Source organism: Limulus polyphemus, unplaced genomic scaffold (genome assembly GCF_000517525.1).
Source record: "Limulus polyphemus unplaced genomic scaffold, Limulus_polyphemus-2.1.2 Scaffold54, whole genome shotgun sequence".
In the NCBI taxonomy this organism is placed as follows: domain Eukaryota; kingdom Metazoa; phylum Arthropoda; class Merostomata; order Xiphosura; family Limulidae; genus Limulus; species Limulus polyphemus.
In genome coordinates this window covers 955,367-978,534 of record NW_013665664.1, presented here as the reverse complement: position 1 = coordinate 978,534, position 23,168 = coordinate 955,367, and the positions used below count along the sequence as shown (strand labels likewise).

General features: G+C 32.0%; 1 protein-coding gene across 1 annotated transcript in view; it reads left to right on the top strand.

Annotated features, from left to right (window-relative positions):
- LOC106463603 (shematrin-like protein 1) overlaps positions 1-9,975 on the top strand; it is a 22,229-nt gene extending 12,254 nt beyond the window's left edge. Inside the window, exons 4-5 of the mRNA XM_013923656.1 lie at positions 9,040-9,117; positions 9,706-9,975. Coding sequence (XP_013779110.1) covers positions 9,040-9,117; positions 9,706-9,975 — 348 coding nt within the window. The remainder of the gene's footprint in view (positions 1-9,039; positions 9,118-9,705) is intronic.
- The last annotated feature ends 13,193 nt before the right edge of the window (positions 9,976-23,168 follow it).

The following is a 23,168-nucleotide window of genomic DNA, read 5'->3' as shown; positions in this document are numbered from 1 at the left end:
CTAACCAAAGACAACACATTCGTGAAATGGCCCTGAAATTGCATGTCTCTCATGAAACAATACGTAAACATCTAAGGAATATGGTAAAACTACAAAAAGAAGGTATTTGGGTGCCTCACGAACTCTCCAATGATCGTTTGCTATTTCATTATTATCATAACCCAAGCAAGCAATCAACTTTCGATTGCCATCCGACATCTCTTCCAAAACAGCTCTTTCAGAATCACTTGTCTTTTTTTCCTTCTATTTTGTACTGAAACGTTTGGTCTGTCTTTTGGTTGTTTGTTTGTTTTCTCCTAGCTATGGTGCATCGAATAATATATCGATCCTTATATCTATTTTTAGTATCTGAAACAACTTGTCCTTTAAGTAACTTGAAAGCTTAATTTAGTATCATCAACGTTACACGTTTTTCAAACCAATATTAATATAGATTCACTGTGGTGAATAAAAGATAACAAAGAACACCATAAATGAAATAAATTTGCTGTATGCTTGGATGAATTACGTTTCTAAAAAAAATTATCCCACTTAGTTAAGTTGACTTCAATCGCTGACCCCTCGTTTGTAGGTAGGCTGGTTGCTTCGCATGACGTAAAAGAGATTAAGTTTGTTTAAAGTTAAACACAAAGCTACACAATGGGTTTTCTGTGTTCTGCCCACCACGGGTATTGAAACCCGATTTCCAGAGTTGTAAGTCCGCAAACATACCGCTGTGCCCCTGGGGGGCGTGTAAAAGAAAGTTCCTTTATAGGGTTACCAGTGGCCTCTGGCTGTATATGGTATTTTATTTTTTAGTTCACTTATTCCCTCTGAACGTCTATGAACCATATTCTGTGGTTGCCGCTTTTGCCTAATATTGTATAACAGATCGATAAATTATTAGTAGAGTTGTAGGATTTGTTAAAGGGGCTTCTTTTATGTGCTTGTCAGATTCCTCGTTCTGCTGTATCCCTACACAATCTAGCACATACATTCAAGTGACGGTCTTACTATGCAGTGTCTTAGCTTTTTTTTTTCATCTATCTGGGAACCAATCAGATTGACGTTTATGCAGTACTGCTTAGGAGTCAGTCACATATACTATATTTTTGGCGCTGTCTAGTTGTAGTTTATTTCTTTCAGTAATTCAGAGGAGAACATGCTTTACGACTTCCAGCTCCATCGTTACTGTCATAATATAAAAGATTGTTTAGTTTAGATGTTATTGAATAATTTGTTTTGTAGTGAATATTTTATTATTATTCAGTTTTTGTTCTAATAAGAATTGAAAGCAGGCGATTATAGGAGGTTTGTTAATAATTCATTGATGTTGAGACCAGTGATTGTCGCGTGCAATACATTGATGTCGAGAATATAGAAGGCTGACAGACGATGGTGATAAAGATATACATAGCGCGAGATGAGTGGAAAGCAGCAGACAGATAATAGCAGAAAAGTTACAAAAGGAAAAGTTAAGTACCATATAAGTTATAGGCCTAACAACTGACATAGGCCTAACGTTTAATATGTCAGAATAATAATAACGGTAAAAACGAAGATAAGAAAAATAATTTATTCCATCAAAGCGTGGTTCGAAAGTAATTGAATCGTCCTGAGTGCACTTTGACAAAAAGAACAGAAGATCTTCAGAAGAAAGAAAACCAAACGATTACGGTAACTTGTGCCACAATTGTAATTGAATCACACACAGAATACTAGTGCGATAATGATAGAGAAGATAATTCACCTTGTCAACTGAAATTCTAAAATTATTGAATAGGCCTAAGTGGACTTTTGACAATGAGAGAACTACATATATAGTGTTTATGATATGCCTATAATATCTATAGTGTGAAGACTTTGTTGTACATACGTTTAATTTGTTCCGAATATATATATTATTTGAAAACAAGTGAAGTGCGTGCTGTTTATTCATCGTTGAATTTATCGCTAACAAGTCACAGACATTTACTGTAGAAAAATCCTAAGCCAAACAACAGCATAGTATATTTATACTATTAAGATATATAAGTAAAAGCCATAATATTTTTACAATTGGCAAAAAGAAGAATGTATATTTTTAAATTCTGACAGTTGTACTACTTGTGAAAAGCTTGAATATTCCACCAACTTTATGCATAATGTTGTTGCTCCATGAGACGTTGAATGTCTAACCAACTCTTTAAATATCTGTACAGTACGAATTATCTATGCCAACGATGACAGGTGATTGTTCATGATTGTATTTAAATAGATGCTAAAAGCCTTATTCTACTTCATCTTGATCCCTACCTTTTCTGTCTAGGCCAGATACGTACTACATCTGGAGACATTGGAAGTCTTGTTATGACGAAAAATAACACCAGTCCACCCATGAATGTTTTCTGAAGCACCTTTTAGGCAATCCACTTCGAGGTTGGTCATTGTGGAGATAGAATATCTCAACTGAAATGAGGAGTGGCTCGATCGTGGAATGAGATTATTTTAAACTGCAAGGTCATAGTGAATAATTTTACCTCTAAATATTGGTTGGTGCTGCTGAGGCTTGTGAGGTGTAATAGGGCTTTGATTGGAGTTGCTGAAGTGCATCTTGTGACCAGTCTTGAATAGATGTACACTTTTTGTAGATCACTGACAATGTTGGATGAGATGTAACCACGAAATTGCAATGTTCCCTATTATCCTTCATGTGTATATTGTGCATTGACTATGATACCGTTCTCCTTTATGCTGTCGAACAAAGTATCGTTGATTGTTGCCAAGCAATTTGGACTTGTATTCATATGTTAATAGTGCATGTTCCCATATTTACTTATAGCACTGTTTATGATTGGATTCTAATTTCAAGCTATTGTTTTAGCTAACAAACAGTGGTAGTTTTCGAACATGGAGTTTAACTTACATTGAGGCCACTTCGCACTAATGTGTATCTTACTATTCTCGAGATAACATTTCTAACAAAATAATTGGCAAGTTCTTTATTAGACAATCGTCTATCTTAAAAGAACATACTTTGAGATACTGAACATTTGTTTTCTACCTCTACGGCTTCTATTCTTAACAATGCCAGTTATATGTACCTACTTTAGAGTCTTGCACACAGCTTCTACTGTTGTTGGTGGTTCGAAATTAGGGACTCCCAACGTTACCTGGCTGTACACTGACAAACTTATGCGATTAGACTCCTCAGCTGGAAGTAGGAAAACCTGTGCTTTGGCCGGGGTTAAACTCCTTTATTGTGTAAAAATAAATAAATAAATCATTTTAATTTACGTTTAATCATTTTAGTTTACAGTAATTTGTGCTTTTATGATTAAGCTTTAGAATTTACTTTGATTATTTTTTTTCTATTTTAATATTTGCGGTATTTTGAAGTTTTATCCAAATGTTTTGCTAATTTCATTAATTATGATTTTTTATTAATATTATTTATTCATGAGAATAAAGTGAGACTGACGCAAATACCGCTCGATAGTCGTAAATAACGAATAATCCACTAATTTGTATGATGTGTTTTTGAAGAGTACTGTTGAAAGCCGGTTTTTGGAATCAAGCCCCGCCACAGGTTCAATCACAGAGAAAAAAATAAAGAATTAAATATTAAGGACATGAGAGAGAGAGAATAAAGACATAGCTTTTCGCTAAAATATAAATCAAATGTTTAGAAAAGGTAAAGGCTCATACTACTTCAAAATCAATTATTTTTTCAATTTTTCTTGCTCATAATATGATCAAACCAGAGAATACATCATACCAAGGTTTACTTTAATGATGGGAACATTGTTGGTCTAGCATTAATTGTAATACCAAATAGGGACATTGTTGGTCTAGCATTAATTTTAACACCACTGATTTCCTAGACCAATTCACAAGCCATACTCTATTGAGGAGTTGCGATAGTTGTGTTAATCAAACAGTGTGCGTATAAAATGTAAATAGGGCAACATTGTGCAATAAACTTTATAGAAAAATACAGAAAAAACAACGTTTACTTTACACAATAAAAGTTAAAAAAATTAAAAATGACTACATGTTTCGGCAGCTTCCGCTACCATCATCAGGAGTAAACATCTATGTGAACAGCGGGTTTTTATACAAGAATGGCCGGACTCACAATAATTCACCAGTGTGACACGAACACTGCACACATGAAGTCAATATTTCTCGCCAAAATTCAGTACTATCACTAGCCAACCCTTAATCTCTATTTCACAAATGATTATTTAATTTACAACATTTGTTAAATAGAGATGAAGGGTTGACTAGTAATAGTGCTGAAATTTGGAGAGTGTCATCATATAAAAGACTGTTTGGTTTAGATATTAGTGATTAATTTATTTTTGTGAGTGAATATTTTATTATTGTTCAGTTTTGTTATAATAAGAGTTAAAAGCAGATGATTATAGGAAGTTTTGTTAAGAAATCAGTGATGTTGAGAAGAACGTCATGTGCAATATATTGACGATGAGAATATAGAAGACGGACAGACGATTAGAAATAAAGATATAAATAGCGTGAGACGAGCGAGAAGCAGCAGACAGACAGATAATAGCAAAAGAGAATTAAATTGGTGTGAAGTTAAGTACTGTAGAAGTGATAGGCCTAACGATTGACATAGGCCTAACGTTCAATATGTTAGAGTGAAACTAACAGTAGAAAAGAAGATAAGAAAAATAATTTTATTCCGTCAAAGCGTGGTTCTAAAGTAATTGAACCAGCCTGAGTGCACTTTGACAAAAGGAACAGCGGGTCTTCAAGAGAAAGAAGACAAAACGATTGCGGTAACTCGCGCCACAATTGTAAGTGAATCACAGAGAATATTAGTACGATAGAAATAGAGAAGATAGTTCGGCTTGTCAACTGAAATTCTAAAGTAATTGAATAGGCCTAAATGGATATTTGTTAAAAAGGAGAGAACTACATATATAGTATTTATGATATGTCCGTAATATCTATAGTGTTGAATAATTTATTGTATATACGTTAACTTGTTCTGAATATATATATATATTACTTTGAAAGCAAGTGAAGTGCGTGCTGTTTATTCATCGTTGAATTTATCACTAACAAGTCATAGACATCTACTGTAGAATAATCCTAAGCCCAACAACAATGTAGTATATTTATACAATTAAGAATTATAACTAAAAGCCTTTCTATTTGACAATTGGTATAAAAGGAAGTTATATATATATATTATTTTAAATTTTGACAAAGAGAAATATTGACTCCATGTGTGTATTGTTGGAATAATACTAGTTTTAGTGGACTCTAACTAAGCGTAGCCAGGTCTGGAAATGGGGAGGGGGTCTTTTCGGTCCAAAATGGAACTCGTTTGATGTGAACGAAAAAAATCCGAAATATGTAATTGTTCCTTTATTATAACTGCAAATAAACATTTCTATAAAGTTAGTCTGATAAGTATGAGTTCGATCGTACTCCCCCCCCTCCCTCTCACCACCGGCTTGTTGTAACCCTCAACAATAAGGACAAATCGAAAAAAAAAGCATAACTAGGCATCTTATAAAAGTGAGATTGTTACGTATTATAATTTCAAATGGTCTGAAATTCAGTTAACTGATAAATTTAAATTTAGTAGTTAAATCGTACTTTAGATTTAGCAGTTAAGTAAAAGCCGTATTTAGTCAGTTTACGATGTTTGCCAACAAGATTGATACACAGTTTTCCTTTTTAACACAGATACGTTTTAATATACACACAACAGTACAATTTACAATAACAATTATTACAAATACTTATCAAACAATGATTTATACACAAAAGTTTCACAAACTTACAAACAATATAAAGTCTTCTTTTTAGTCTGGAACTTCCTTGATATCTTATCGAGGGTTCATGATGTGCGAGTTAATTACGAGTTTATGCAGTTACGTTTCGCTTAACACAGAGCTAGCTAGCCATGTAGTCGTCACTGTTCATACGCCTTTAGAGATTGAGTTTCCACCGATAGCGTTAGGTAATGTTTTCGAAAAAATATTAATGTCCGATGTGAATCCACTGAAGATGAATGGTTTGTAATGTTCGAAATTTATAAATATTCCTGGTCAAATATCGGAAGTTTTCCGAATGATAAGCGTTATAACAATCACAGTTATAGTTTCCGAAGTTTATAGCACGCTGACTATAGCGAATTAATAATAAATACCCTCTTTTGGCTCGGCGCGGTGGTAAAATTTATAGCCGTGTGGAGGCGTTCTAGAAATTTCAGTTTTACGTAACAATACAAATTAAAGTGTTTACGAAAACACATATATTGTTGATTCTTACTCTCGAGAATCTTCTACAACTTTGCAGAATAGACGGGTGTTTCGCAATACATATGTAACTGTATAGGCTATGCATGTTTCTAAATATAAATTTAATCTAAACAAACGTTGATGATTAAATGAATTTATATATAATAAAAAATTCGTTACAGAGATATATATAATATATATAGTAATTTTGCTTGTCTTTTTACTCAACACAGTAAACTTATATTTATATAGGAGTTCTAAATACGTAGCTTTGACGCTACTAATTTGTTCGTCTAAATTAATCAGCAAACAAGTTCTTTAATATACCAAAAATATATAAGAAAACCAATTTATCATTCAATTCACCACTTGTTACTGAGTTATACCGTGTCATATCATCAAATTATCTGATATGATGATATCTGCATTTTAATAAAGCTGCATCATTCATTGCTGATCATTACGTGATTGGGTTTTTCCTATTTCGAACTTCATCGTGCTTGATAAACATACAAACATACTGACATTTATGTTACTGGATGTGTTCAGATGATTCAGTTTAACTATTGTGTAAATTAATTCCACGTGAAGTTTCACCTCTTGTTAGGGTTATAACACCTGAAACTCGATTTAAACATAATTTATTTTGCAGACATCGACGACGTTTACTTCGCAATTAAATTTCCTGATTTCCAATACATTAATTGTTTACTTTACAACTGAAAAAAAGGATTGCTGTACTTTCTATATTCTATGTTGTTTTTCTTAATAAACATACAATGTAACAACTTTTTAATTTCCTGAAATAGCTGCTATATATCCTTCTTTTAACTAACGTAGTTTCATGTTAATCAGATCAAAGGGTTTAGTTTATTCACGCGACATTTGCTAATATTGTTTATGTAGTTTAATTTTAACGGAAGTTTGTGACATTGATAAGAATCTGTTTTGTTCTACTTTTTGTTTGCCCTATTGTGAGTTAATATGTATCAGTATACATTGTTTTATTATTCCATGTAGAAAAACGATTCTAAGTATTAGTTAGGCGGAACTTTCGTTGACCGCCAATACCGCCCCCCCCCCCCCAGTGGCGCAGCGATATTCCTGCGGACTTACAACGCTTGAAACCGGGTTTCGATACCCGTGGTGGGCAAAGCACAGATAGCTCTTGTGTAGCTTTGTGCATAATTAAAAATAAATCCTCAATACATTTTGAATTTATACTTTCTTTATATAGTAAGAAATCTGTCATTTAGTTGAATAATTAATTATTTTTGAATAATATTAATTGCTATTCTTGCGGAGCTTTGTAGAACTCAGTTTTATAAACTGTTATTAAATTCGTGATAACAAGTGAAAAAATATGTTGTTCGTCTATCATTTTTATATAATGTTCAAAAGGGTACTAAAAATGCATGTTCGCTCAATAGTTTTACTGGAAAACGAATGTTATCTGGAGTTATAAAGTCATTAAAATCTCTTTCATTGTATTTATATGTTAGATATTTGTAAACAGTATTAGTAAATGATATTTTTAATGCTCAACAAAAGCTAATAATTTCCAAATATATTTCTTCTTCGTGAATTTTGTCTGTCATTTTGATCTAACTACGATTTTTAGAATTCAATTATGAAAAATATAACAAAAGGTAAGATGTGAAGGATTTGATAAACATCTTTGTTTGACTATAACCAGGACTTTGTTTGACTATAGCCCAAAGATTTTATTCGCTAACAAATGAGAGGCAAGATGAAAAACAGTTGCTGTTACCATAGTGACTTGTTAGCTTGTACCATGGCAACGGTTATTATAGTAACATGCAAATAAATGTAGTCATGGGCTTTACCTCTTCGCGTGTATAACTGTGATATATGAATATAACTACAGTAACTTTTAAACAATGGCGCTAACAGAAGTTATATAGTGGCAGTTGTTACAATAACGACGTTTCTTGGATAGCATTTATTATTGATTCTTATCAATAAGTGACCTAATGAATAACAACATTTGTTCTTTGCTTGTTTTGTGGTGTATTTCAAATCATTTGTACCTTTCACTAAGGTTTACTGTTAACTCCAGTGATAAAAATATTGGAACAGTTATAGGTATGCCAGACCAAGGACATAAAAAATACGTTATGAAAGGGTTTGGTTAGATTGGAACTCGATATGGCGCTCGTTGGTTATTGCGCATATTGATAAGGAAGTATTTTGGAGGCCAGTACGAACGAGCGGTGCCATATCGCTGATGCTGGGAGCTATATGTATGCTTAGTAAGAATAAACGTTTTACAGAATCCTAAAAATAGTAAGTGGCAGGAAGAGAAATGGATTTTTTTTTCTTCGTTCCGAAGGTGTATAAAAGCAAACAGACAAACTTCATTCATACATCTAAAAGCTGAACAAGTAGGGCCTTTTGTCTAGCCTGGAAACTGAACAGTACTCCAATATGATCGGCAAGGTGTGTTAGTCAGTACTTCAATCTTTGAGTGAAAGTTCTAACTTGCCACTTCAAGGAGTCAAACGTAATTGAAGTTTGTCGTTTCCAATTCAAAGTTTCATACTCATAACTTTGTGATTCTCAACGACAGATTAGAAAACCTATGGCATTCTTATAAAATCAAAATTTTCTACCACAAAAATTTATTAACTGACGTATTATTTTCTTTTAAAAATAATGTATCCAAGTGAATTCTTTTCATTTCTAACTCAATTTCTTCCACAGTGGAATATACTCCTACATCAAGAAGGTGATATTATTTATCTACTTGATTTCTATTTGTTTATTTCTTCACTTTTAGGTTGCTGTTTTAGTTGCCTTTGTAGGTGTTGCCTTCGCTGGTTACGATGGATATGGTTATGGAGGTCACCAAGATTATGTAAGAAACATTATAAGTTTTACAAAATATTTTTTTATTTATTTTTTTTACAAATAGTGTTATTATTTTAAAAAAACCATCGAAAAACGCATTTGAATATCCTTGAAGTCATGGTGATAAAAAATCTAAGCTGCAACTTAGGAATTACAGGTTCCGATATATTATTGTTTTCGTTTCTGCATTATCAAAAAACGAGCTTTAGTTTATTAAGAATTGTTCTAATTAAGTTTACTTATTTTATGATGTGCAAAAATATCCGATCATCTAGTGTGTCTGTGCACATTGTATACTTCTCATTTTTTAAACATAATTCCTTAGTTGTTTAGTTTTGTTTTCTAGCAGTAAAATATTTATTTTTTTAAAAAACTATAAAAGTAAAAAACAAACATATTTTCAGTTAGAGTTCTGTAAAGTTATACAACTATATAGCTTATTAGGATATACAAACGTGAGTTTCTAATTTCATTATATGCGTTATATTACACCCAGAAAGAAGTTTGTCCTTTTTAACACTATTAAAGTAATTATGAAATTAGTAAATAAAGTCACGTACATATTTATTAAAAAGTGGGACATTTTATCTTCTAGTATTATCCTCAACCTTACAAGTACGGCTATGAAATTAATGACTACTATGGAAACCAGCAATGGAAACATGAAAACAGTGATGGTTACAATAATGTAGTTGGTGGTTATGGCTACAGAGATGCTTATGGTATCTGGCGTACAGTAAGATATGTGGCTGACGGCTATGGCTTCAGGGCTGAGGTTTCCAGCAATGAACCTGGGACTTCCAACCAAGATCCTGCTCATGTTTATTCCTATTCAGACGCTAATTACGGATATGGAGGTCATTAGGACTCGCTAGAATCGTTTGAAATCCTGAATCATCTTTTCAAGTGCGTAACTATGAGTTTTTTAAGCAATGAAATTCTTTATTATACATTATTGCGTTTTTTTTTATTTCCTGTCGTCATATGAATTATTGAAGCTTCAGTGGATTTATGTCAAAACCTGAATTATTATAAATGTAATTTCTCACATCCCTAATGCTAAATCCAGATAAACATTAATTGAATTTTTATAACTTTCTGTATATACACTTTAATCTAAAACTTCTAAAGAGTTTAGATGGTAATAATATTTTTATTCTTTCAACTGATAGAATGTTCTGTCGTTTCGTATCAATGATGAAAGGCCAAATTCTCAGTTATCGTGAATTGGTGGAACAATGATGTTTTTCAATGTAGGAAAGACGCAACTTGAAAACTAGAAGCTCCTTTTTTGTCAAGTTTTTGTTTCTGCTCTGTCTTTGATATTCGGCTCGAAACGTATGTTTGCCTTGTTTGTACTGTGTATATTGTATTTATAATTTGTACGAAAAACTCGAAGTATACATTTGTTATTAAAAACTTTTTGAATAAAGTTACTTTTCATTCTGATTTTTCTCTATTGGACTTCTTGATTAAAACATCGTTGACCTAATTATTAAGTGAAATAAAATATACTATAATGAATTTTAATAATCACAAATATTAAAAAGATCAGTGGTTCTCAATCATTATTTTTTGTTTTCGTGAAACGCCTATGTGTGTTTTTATTTCCTTGAACTACAATAGGATCTATACACTATAGTGTCACCTCATTTTCGTAATTATGCAAATTTTCCACTGTCTAAATGAAGCCCCAGTAGCACAACGGTATGTCTGCGGACTTACAACGCTAGAATCCGGGTTTCGATACCCGTGGTGGGCAGAGCACAGATAGCCCATTGTGTAGCTTTGTGCATAATTACAAACGAAACGAAACGACTAAACGAAAGAAGCCTGTAGACCACCAATGGGCTTCGAACCACAGACTGAGAAACGATTCATTTTGTCTTTGGATGGGTATAACAAAGGACCTACAATTACTTAAGTTTTCTGTCTATCTTCTCATATAGAATACCATCATTTCTACATTTTATCGCAAAACTTGCCCATAGTGGGATTATTAATAATATAACCTAAAAGTGGAATGAAAATTAAAATTAATAAGAACAAAATACTTATAACTGTAGGCTTATTTGCAGTAGTAGATAACACAGTAATCCTAAAGTTTAAATCAACATGAATTGTTGATTGCAAAACGATTCAAAATGGTGACTAGATTTATGCTGGGTCTAGCTCAGTGGTAAGTCTTCGAACTTATAACGGGGAAAATCGGGGTTTCGATAACAGTGGTGGGCACAATACAAATAACTTATTATGTAACTTAACAACAAACAAAGATTATGAAACACCAGTACAAAAAGTCGTTATTTCAAAATTATAGGAATTTAATATTTTTTAATTTGATCAACTTATCTAAGTCGTAAAACGGAAATTAATTAGTATTCACATACAGAATAAATAAAAAACTCGTTCATTATCTTGATAAACGATTACTAGTACACGAAGAATCACTGATATTTCTTATTATTGTAACTTTCATAACCAAAACTATGCATTTCGACGAGAAAGAAAGGCCTAGTTGTGCCTATTGATTTGCACTTTCCAGTGTGACTAATGAGAAATATAGTTTCCGAAACTGGTCTAATTCAATTACAAGTGGATAATCTAGTGATAGATTGGACTTCTTGTTTTATTCTCGCTCAAATTTGCATTTCTGATTAGAAGAAGAACAACTACATTGTATTATACAAATTGTCGTCAGTGATGGTGTAAACTCTTCAAATACCTATATAAAATTGGTTCACTCTCAGGGCAAAACGAGCTTAGTCCTCTTTTAACACATTTCATAAACGAAAAATGCTTAAAACTATGTCTCTATATCAATTTCTTTGTCCGTGATAATAATTTCCCAACTTCCCGACCTCTGATCACTACAAAGTTTTCGAAGCTTCTTGGGTATCTTCCATAGGGATACCCTTGAGTATCTTCCATAAGGATACTCAACCCCTTGCTCTTTCATGTTTTCATTTTTACGATTTTGACAGCCATTTCGAGCTTCCCTCTTGCTACTACCTTAGGGGCCAGGCTGTCTGGAATGTCCAATCTGACCTTGCCAGTGTTCTGGGGCAAATTTCCCTGAGTACATAAACATATAATAATTTCTAAATGATAGACGATGGACAGAACTTTCCAAACATATATAACATGTTGAGTTTTTCCAGCAAGCCAAGAAAATAAACAATGTTGGGGTGTTAAAAGTAGCATGTCGCCAGTAGAAAAATTGAATTTCAAAGCTATAACACAAACACGAGAATTGTAAGTATGACTCAAGACTTTATGATGATTAATTAGTAAACATTTATGTTTGAAATTTTTTATTAGCTCATTGTCCCATTACTTTTTCACACACAAAAATATTCATAATAACATGTCGCCGTAATCATGTGTTCTCCATTACGGTTGTTAATTTTTAAGACAATAATTACAAATTTTTGAGTAAATAAAAATATTAGAGTATAAAATCAATCCGGGAAGTATCAATTTGATCATACCCCCAAACACAGGGTATCAAGAGATATTCTTATCCATTTGGAGCTTGTAATAACATTAGTTTTATTAAGCACGTGACCTCCTTTACGCATATATCTAGTGTAGATACTTAGATTATGTCATTTTGTTATATCTTTATACACAAAAGCCAAGACATTTGTTGTTATCAATAACTGATAGGGTAAGAGTAAATTGCATTCTTCAATAAAAATCACTGAACATGATATTGCATGAACTCCTTTACGTGTTCCCCTTTACTTTAGTTTTGCTTCAGAGGGAAATATATAGAATGCATAATGGTTTTTCCGACATATTTAGTTTCACCATATGCAGATGATTAGGGTAAGGTGGATTTGAAATGTATTAGTTACAAATCAACTCATTTTCCTACAAGAAAAGTCCTTGAACGTGTGATTACATAACGGGTGTGCATCTCTTTAACTGTATAACTAACATTCAAATTGTTTGAGAGGTGGTAGTTTTAGGTTTAAATGACTGATAAATTACAAAGCTAAATCTGTGAGCGATAATTAGGAGTCTATTTATAAAAAAAAACAGATAATAGGGGCATAGTGAGATGCACGTAAAGGAATTCACAGAATGTGTAAAAGAGATCATCATTTGAATTCAACTCCTTATATATGCTATGCACTTCTTAATATAATGCTACATTATAATAAAAGCTTACGTTTATGATCCGTGGAAGCAGTCTAATACAATATAACTATTCTTATTAGCCCGCTATAGCTGGATTTACCGTAGAAATGTAAAGGAGATTACATTAATTTCACATCTGTCTTTGCTAATATACAGAAGTGGTATGCATTTCGGTGATGGGTTTCATATTTGTATTTTTAGAATGGATGGTAAACAAAGTCGGTAGCTGAAATATTATCACAGAACAAAGGCAGCATAAGGGAAACCTTCTTATAATTTTTTTGCTTTTTGCCTTTTTATTCTAGGTACAATGTAATCTGGTAAAGAAGAACACATGTGAAAAACAGTAGTCATCTTTGTAAAGGTAGAAAAATTTGACAGAATGTCGCCCGAGTGCTAGATGTTTGGCAACAGGTTTTTCAGTAGTTATATTTTCAAGAACTTTATAAGTCATACTTATAAGAGATTTTTTTTTTCAAAATTTTCCAGTAGAAAAATGGACAGTTAAGAAAGCCTGGCCCTTAGAACACACGAAGTTCGGCCATTCACGTGAAGCCAATGAGATAATTGCCGCGCTATCACAGCTTTAAGGGGCGATGAATATCAGCGACACACACATACACACACAAAAAAAACAACAAAGAAAATCTAATTATATTATATCTCGCATCAACAGAAAACGAACTAACCAAGCCAATTCTATTATCAGAAATTGTTTGTTTTTTAATTTCGCGCAAAGCTACACGAGAGATATCTGCGCTAGCCGTCCCTAATTTAGCAATGTAAGACTAGAGGGAAAGCAGCTAGTCATCACTACCCACCGCCAACTCTTGGGCTACTCTTTTATCAACGAATAGTGGGATTGACCGTCACATTATAACGCCCCCACGGCTAAAAGGGCAAGCATGTTTGGTGGGACGGGGATTCGAACCCGCGATCCACAGGTTGCGAGTCGAGCGCCCTAACCACCTGACCATTCCGGGCCCAAAAACTGTAATGTCTTATCTTAACTTCCATGATGCTACTCAATTTACAATTTTTTATGTTAATTTACCACTTTTTATCAGTTCCAATTTTTAGTGTATCATATTCAAATGAAAGAAGAGGAGAATAAGTTTCGCCAGTCACATAATAGTATAGCTTTCATTTCTTGGTGCTTTGCTAATTAATCCTAATGTAGTAGGATGAGAAAGCACGAAACCAGCAATATTAAAAATTAGAAACTTGTACAGACAGCTTGTTTAATAACGTAGGTTATATACTGTAGAGGATGCAAAAAAAAGTATGAACAAAATTGCCAAAATCTTCCTATCACCCTTCAAAGATTTATTTTAAATATTTCACTACTACGCACACTTATATGTCAACCTCTAGAGCAATGCCACGTGAAAGAACATTACTTGTGACACTTCTCAAATTTCAGCAGTGTCATGTTTCAGATAAGTAACGAAATATATAAGTCACGTTTGTTTGGTTTTTCATTATGTACCTGATTATAAACCTGACATTGATAATTTTTGTTTGTGATATTAGCGTAAACCTACACTAACTGCGCTAATCTCCTTAATTTAGAACTGATAGGTTAGAGCAGCGTTTCCCAAACCTTTTTTGGCCACCGAATACTTTTCAGCTGAGAAAAAGCTTGCGGAACACTAGACATCTTACTTGACGTAAAAAAACACTAAGAAAATTTTAGTTACCAAAAACAAAACAGTAGAAAATCCTAAGTTACCGAGAAAGAACGTTAAAAAACATTATTTATTGGGAATGAACATTGGAACATTAGGCTAAAAATTTTGGTAAACAACATTAATCCGCAAAAGACTTGTACTAATGACAATTGAACAGTTGCTAGGGGAGATAGAGCTGAGGCATGAAACAGTGAAATGGGTGAAGTTTTTGGAACTCTATCTGGTAAGGCGGATGATTATAAAATCAAAAAGATGTTGTATTCAAGTTTTGAGTAGTAATCCACTGTAAACATATTCTGGCTAAAAAGTTATTCTGAGACAGCCAACAAGTGGTGACACAGAAAGGAACTGAGAGAGTGAGATATCAATACAAATTCGTTTTTGGTGTACAGATTATTTTTTAAGAAAAATATTTCTTGCAGTGAGAATAACTCAAAATCACAAGCATTACTTACATAGACGTTGATAAGGTTTAGATCACCCAATTTTATAACGTGTTGGAAGTGTTAGTTTTTAATCCTAGATGTCAGCACAATAGCATATCTTGTCCAATCACACTAACAGCTGGTTGTGAAAGTAAATTACTGTATCATATAAACCAACAATTTTTATATTTTATGTACTTTTAACTGTGGCAGACTGACAGTGTTTAAGATAAGAAGGTATAATCATTTGTGTTTATAAAATGTGAAAGAAGCAAGCTGATAATAGGTAGGTTTTTACTTAGTAACTTGTATCTGTCATGTGAAATAACTTGACAGCATTTTCAAACACGTAGTTACTTAATTAATAGTTAGTGTGGTTTTTAACGACATTAATTACATGCTCATGGATATAAGCAGAGAATAAGAGGTGAGATATCGCTCTGAATCCGAGTTAGGATAGTATCTTTACAGGTAAGGAGAATTGCCCCCTTCTCCTGTATGACTTCAATTATTTTGTGTTTAGTATATGTAGAAGTAAAGTTCGAATTGCAAAGCTATTAGAGCAAAACTGCTACATTGCTACTAAACTTACCATATCCTAAAACCTAGGCTTCTTATTTAGTGGTTTCGTTAGCGCCCAGTGCTGACCCACTCATTCTCTTTGGAGTTGTATGGTCAGATAAGTTCTTTCGTAACCATTCCTTTAAAAAATCTACTAAAACTGAGTCCCCGGCAGAACCTTTGGAGATTGTACAGCCACAAAGTGACATCACTGCTTATTCAATGACCAGCCCAATTGAGTCACAGTGAATATGGAATCTGATATTTCAATATCAATTGTATTATGAATCTAAGCACTAGAGGTAAATACTGAATTCATCAATTTGTCTTTTGAGAGGACCTATCAGTTCGAATCAACTACATTTTATCAACAGAATCTGAACCTGTAGTATCTACAAATTTAGCACCACAAACCAATAAGAAATACAAATATATTTTATGTCTGTTTGATACGAGCAGCATATGTACCATGGTGATAACGGGCTCGTGCTTGTTCAAAATAATGGTTACAAACAACCTATGGAAAAGACAGACGATCTGCAGACTAGTTAGAGCCCCATCTAAGCACCCTGAAGTTCTAGAAGTAACATCAAAGAGCTATTAAGAAGCTTCTTGGACGATTGTTATAATTGCCATAATCCAATCTCTGCTCCAACTAAAATCAAAATGATCACCTTTATATCTGCACCATCAGCAATACATTCATAACAGATATGTTTGTGCAGTTGTTACAGTCACCACTGACCAGGTCACTTCCATCCTCTTCTTTTTATGAATATGATCGCAAGCCAAGAATATGTAATATGCAAAAGACCTGTAGTTTGAATACTACTCAGTAGAGGGCACGTTGCTAGGTCGCCATGACACTTGAGAGGCAAAAGTTGTCATACCGCCATGACTCTACACAGCTGGAAAATGTCATGCTGCCATGACACTTGATGACAGAAGTTGTCTGCTATCAAAGATCACATTGCTAGGTATGACATCATAGTTCGAGTGTTACACAACAAAAAACATGTTGCTAAGCCACGAAGTGGCACCAGGGGGCGCATTGGTATGATGAGCGTGCGGATAGATCAACATGATACTAACTTTACAGTAATAATCAAAGTCTCAAAATTAATAATTTTTAATTTATAAATAAAACATTAAATCTGATATTTTAATCTTATCAACTTTATAGTTTTCTCTTCTATATTACATACGTTTTACAAAGGCAGATAATGTGCAGTAAGAATAGTGTTTGTATAGGCGGATAGTTCAATAGGATGGTAAGATCATCATATAATGTCTCAACATGTCATCAATATCATTATTTTAGAAATAAAATTTTATTTTTTATAACATTACCAAAGTTCAATGCGCAGGTGATGATACTAAGGTTCTATAGGTTGATTGTGTTATTAAAGATAGTGTTTATATAGGCAGATGGAGTTACTAGACGAATTATGTTACTAAGGTTATATAGGCAGATTGTCTTAAAGATGTAGTATTCTGTGTGTTTTACAAAGGTGGATGGTGTTTCTATACGCAGACAGTGATACTATACTTTCGCAGGATTGCATACAGATTTCAACGTGTCTGAACTTATGTTTATATTTTTCTTTTATATATTTAATTGTGTATGCTTCACAAAGGCGTATGTTATTACTAGATAGACTGTGTTACTAGGCTTTGTTTCTATAGATGCACTGTGTTACTAAGAGCAATGTTTGTATAGGCAGATGGTGTTTCTATAAAATGATAATTCAATAGGATGATGATCTCAAAATAGGGTGTCTCAAAATGAGATTATGTCATCAATGTCTAGATGCAATTACATAACCTAAAAGTTATAAGTAAAACCATTATTTTAACGAGATAACTATTATAACGATTATTACGTATGTCAGTTTCTATCACGCATAGTATCCATTATTTGAATGAGGCAAATAGTAATAATAATAATAATTTACCTTACAGACTTTTAAAATTATACATCACTTTATATAAAAAACACTCCAATAATTCATTAGTTCTAAAGATTTCACTCTTATATCTAACTTGCAAGACAAACTTTAGCATTTTCTGACACGTTATATGTAAAACACTTATTGCTAATTCATTTGTTTTGTAGTTTTTATTCAAAAGGGTGGTTATTCAAATCTCTAAATGGTATACAATAATTTTCATGTTGAGCTTTATAAATTCAATTTTTTCTGCTAAAGTTTAATTTTAAAGGATCTATGTAAATTACAATTATCTGATATGCTATCATCAATATATGTGAGTGAAATGGCAGACTCGTCAAGTATCACAGTTTAATCTTATTGAGTAGTGAGCATAGAATGTTTATGTTGTCAAGTATGATGAACTCGGTGAAATGCAAGAATTGTACACTAACGTTTTCGTTTATAAGCTATATTAAAAGTCTTGTATATTGAAAAGAAATCAACAAATAGTAATATGGACATAATGTACAAAAGTTGTATGAAAACTAATCCAGTATTTTATGAACTAAGATGTTTATGTAAATAATATATTAGTGTGTCTTGAAGTTTTGTTAATAAATGTTTCAGTATGTTTATTAAGTATGAGATTATACTTAGTTTTGTAAATAAAATGTTTCAGTATGTGAGTCAACACTTTTATTTAGAGTTTATGATTTTTCTTCATTGACGATAGCATATGTATATGGAGATTTGTATTAGATGGTTAAACACATTTGTAAGAAACGTAAATAATCAGTTCATGGATTCTAATTTATTAGAAAATATAGAAGAATTGTACACTAACTGAAATTTACATGTCCCATCAAATATTGAGAAATATAATATCGTGAATATATATTTAGTGTTTTGTATCCCTATGTAAAGTGAAAGAACCAGTAAACTATGTTTACTGACTTTTAAATTCAGTGACACACAAAAGCTGACCATTACTTGTTAAGTTAAAGTATGGTGAACATTAAACTTATATTGTACTGTTTTTGAATTTCTGTAGAAAAGATATGATTATATAGAGTTGGTACTTTTTTCAGGATTAATTATAATGTAAATATATGTATGAGTTTTATATTTTACTAATGTATAATCATAAGTAGCAATATATACAATGTATTTTCAACATACTGTCAACTGTGAGTCAGGCTAAGTATCCATTAGAGTGAAGTGTCCACACGATTTGGTGATTGTATGTTTGACCTTTCTGTAGCTTGTGTTCAATATTAATGACCTCAGATAAAAGCAGAAAGAGCACCTATATGTAATAATTTATCTATTGTTCAAAATTAAGATATCTACAGAAAGGCAAAATATAATTTTCTACAATAGTAATGGTTAATCATAGTTATTTACATAGATCCTTTAAAATTAAACTTTAGTGGAACAAATCAACTTATAAAGCTACATATGAAAATTGCTGTATATTATTTAGTGGTTTAAATAAGCATCCTTTTCACGACGACTAGATGATATGTAATAGATAAAGAAATGAAGACTATAGAACAAATGATTTAGCAATAAGTGTTTTACCTATAAAATATCAGAAAATGCTAAAAGTATATCATACAAGTTAGATATAAAAGTGAAAACATTAGAACTAACAAATTAGTGAAGTTTTTTATACATAAAGCAATGAATAATTGTAAATGTGTGTAAGGTAAGTTGTTGGCTACAAGCAAAAGTATCCATCCCTGGTAACGGGAGAAGTTTAAGTTAATCTATCAATTTAAATTATTTCATCGACTTTTAAAAGGTTAATTGTGTTATACTTCGTTTCACTCAGAGCTAAATCTCTGAGCTACATATACTGCCCACCACGACAACTAATTGTTTATCCTTTCAGTCATGCTAAGAGCTACTCAACAATAACATACAGTAAATCTACATTTTTATTCTTAAAGTTACGTCACATTTTGAAATGTGAATAATAGTGTGATTAATTCCTAACAGTTTAGTGTAGAATATCCTGCTTGTGAAATAAAATTTGGCATCAACATTATTCATGCCTGTTCTATCATCATTTCAAAAGTGAATGTTGAGCTTTGCCTGTGGGTGCAGCTTTTCAAACGCAGTGTAGGAAGCAGATGCCAGAAATGAGAGACAGACGAAAGCTGCGAGAGACATCATGGTTTACAATATATATAAGATAATATTTGTCTCATTCAACTAATGGATACTATACTATCCTGGTCAAGTTATCGGTTCCATCAGTTGATCTTTCAATATGGAGAAAAGAGAAAAAACTGTAAACATGTTCCTCCTATTCTTCAAAATATTAATTTCAATGTTCTGTTCGTGTCTTTGTTTAATCAAGTCTAAATTATATACTTCCACATATGATCAATGTCTATATTTACTTATGTTAAAACTATTATTTTAATGACTGTCCATATGATTTTAACAAATATTCTGTGATAATGTTACTATACTTCCACATATGCTTACGTCATCAATGTCTAGCTTTAATTATGTTAAAACCATTATTTTGCATATTTTAACATCTGTACTAATACAAATTGCTACAACTATACTTAATATATGAATGACTTACTGTTCATCCATCCATTTTCTATAGAACATTCATTTGAATATTAAAATTGCATACAACTTTGAGACTGTCTAACACTATTAGTCATTGATCACTGACAAACACACCTCTAAACTTCTTTGCATACACAAATCTTGTGAAAGTATGGAATACATTTCTGAACTGTTCATAGCTACTTTCATACAATGTTCTGTAGGGTACTTACTGTTTTGCTTTCACAAGTAAAACATACATATTATTTGAATGAGCCAGTTATTATAACCAATAATTTACTTTTATTGTCCTCTTACAACTAAATATAATAAATTAACGACTTACTGTTTAATTTTACTTTTATTTAAAATACCAAATTGCATAAAACTTTGAGACTGTTCAATGCTAAGACTCTATTAGAAAATCACAGACATACAATTTGAACACTGACGTCATTATCGTCCACGCTTCAAACAATCTTTAACTAAGAAGAGAGGGAGTGAATCAACATTCACCTTGGTCACATTCTGACGTGCTTGATATTCAGGCCACTGCCACGCTTGGTTTTAGAAAACAAACAGGGCAGGATGTGAAGTGTTAGCTACAATAGATAACACTTTCATTTGAACATAAGGAAAACTTTTGATAAAATTAAAATAAATTATATTACACTGTCACTATCTACGTATTTGCATTATATTTAATATTGGAAATAAGCTCTACATAATATTAATGTTCACCATATTTTAACTAAAGTTTTTGTATGTTACTGAAATTTAAAAGTCAGTAAACATGGTTCATTATATAGTGATACAAAACAATATATGTATATTCTCAATATTTGAGGGGTTAGCATACAATCATCACATACTGTGCCCGACAAAAGGTCAGAGTGTTTCAGTCAGCTTGGATTAATTTTTTAAAATGAAATTTCTATTCAATTCTAATTTATGATATTTACATAAATATGTGAGATTTCATTATACACTAATGTCTAATTATTATTTGAAGTTTCTCATAATGTTTTGAAACATAATTTGTAATACCTGTGGTATATATTTGTTCTAGCGTATTATTAGTCACCATAGATGAAACATTCTCCAAACTATACAAAACATATCATATACTTGAAATCCGTAACTAAATTACTATCCCCTACAGCTTAAAACTGACATATTTCACCCTAATATACTGTCTTAAATATATGTAAGTAATAACGTATAAAGAATAATTTTTCAAAATGAAATATCACATCTAAAGTAAAATACACTAATACATGATGTAACATTAATAACTGATATACTATTTTAACCTATACTTTGATACATTTTCAGCTAACACTACGAACTTGAGAACTAACGAAAATTCTCGTCAAGACATAACTTAAAAACGTATTTGTACGTTTAGTGTAGATTGAATATAAGTTGTTGTTTTTTTTCGTAGGTCTGTACGATGGGAAAACTCTGGTTACCTCGGTGTTTCCCTGCAACTTTTACTTAGCCCGGAACCTCGAGGATGTCATCAAACACTCAGTCCCTAACTTTTTCTTTTCACCATCAGAAATAATGCTGTAGTGACAATACGTTCAGCGTTGTACATTTATTTACCATCAAACGATTGTTTTTTAATGATGATCACAAAACTATTGTAAAAGTGTCTCCCTTCTCTGCTAGTCATCTTTATAGTCTTTAATATAAAAACTTATGTAACTGTAACTTAAGAAGAACAATGTGAGAATGTGTTATGATTTTAACTTATTCCTGTTACTATAGTGAACTTTACTTAATTTTCGTAAATCTTATAACAACAGAAGTATAACAATGATTATAAACTAACTTGTATGAAAGTTAATTTAATCTTGATAATCCATACATATTTCAGTTTGTGTTGTTTGTAAATATCAGAGGTTATTATGATGTCAGCTTGTCAGGGGACTTTGTTTCTGAGATAGAATTGAAGAACGCTGTCCAAACTGTTAAGATGGACAATACTGATATTTATTTACGTGTTTAAACTATTACACCTTCAAGAAGTTAGACTATGTACATATCTTTGTGTGTTAAATTTGTAAAATTTTATTTAAATGACAAATATGTGAGTTCTACATCAAAAACAGAAAGTGATAACTTTGAAGTTCAAAATAATTTCATATTATACCATATAATACTAAGAATTTTGTGAATGTGCATTTAGCTTTCAGTATTGCTATGTAAAGAATAAACATATATAAATTTGTTTCGCTGACTGTTAAGTTCGGTGACATACAAAATCCGTTCTTTATTGTCAGAGTTAATGGGTTGTGGACATACAGTTTGTTTTGGTTGCAAAAGTATAATCTGAAATGATAGACAGTAAGCCCAATGTTTGAGTATGTGTGATACTTTACAAGTCTTTAATTACATATGTTGAAGATAACACTTGAGTTTTAAGTTGTAGGGGGAGTGTTATGTGAAGGTCAAGATCTAATGTTCAGCATGATGGGAGACAGTAAATATTGTTACAGATTTCAAGCGCAGGATATGTTTTGTATAGTTTCTAAAATAAAAAACTTTGATTACTTTGGAGAATGCTCCTTATGTTTCATGTATGGTGATTTATTCTATGTGAATAATATCCTGCTAGAACAATTATGTACAGCAGTTATTATTACATTGGGCTGTAATTCAGTGTAAACATGTTGGATTTATCAACTATGAAAGACGGTATCTTTTATTGTAAGAAACGACAATTGA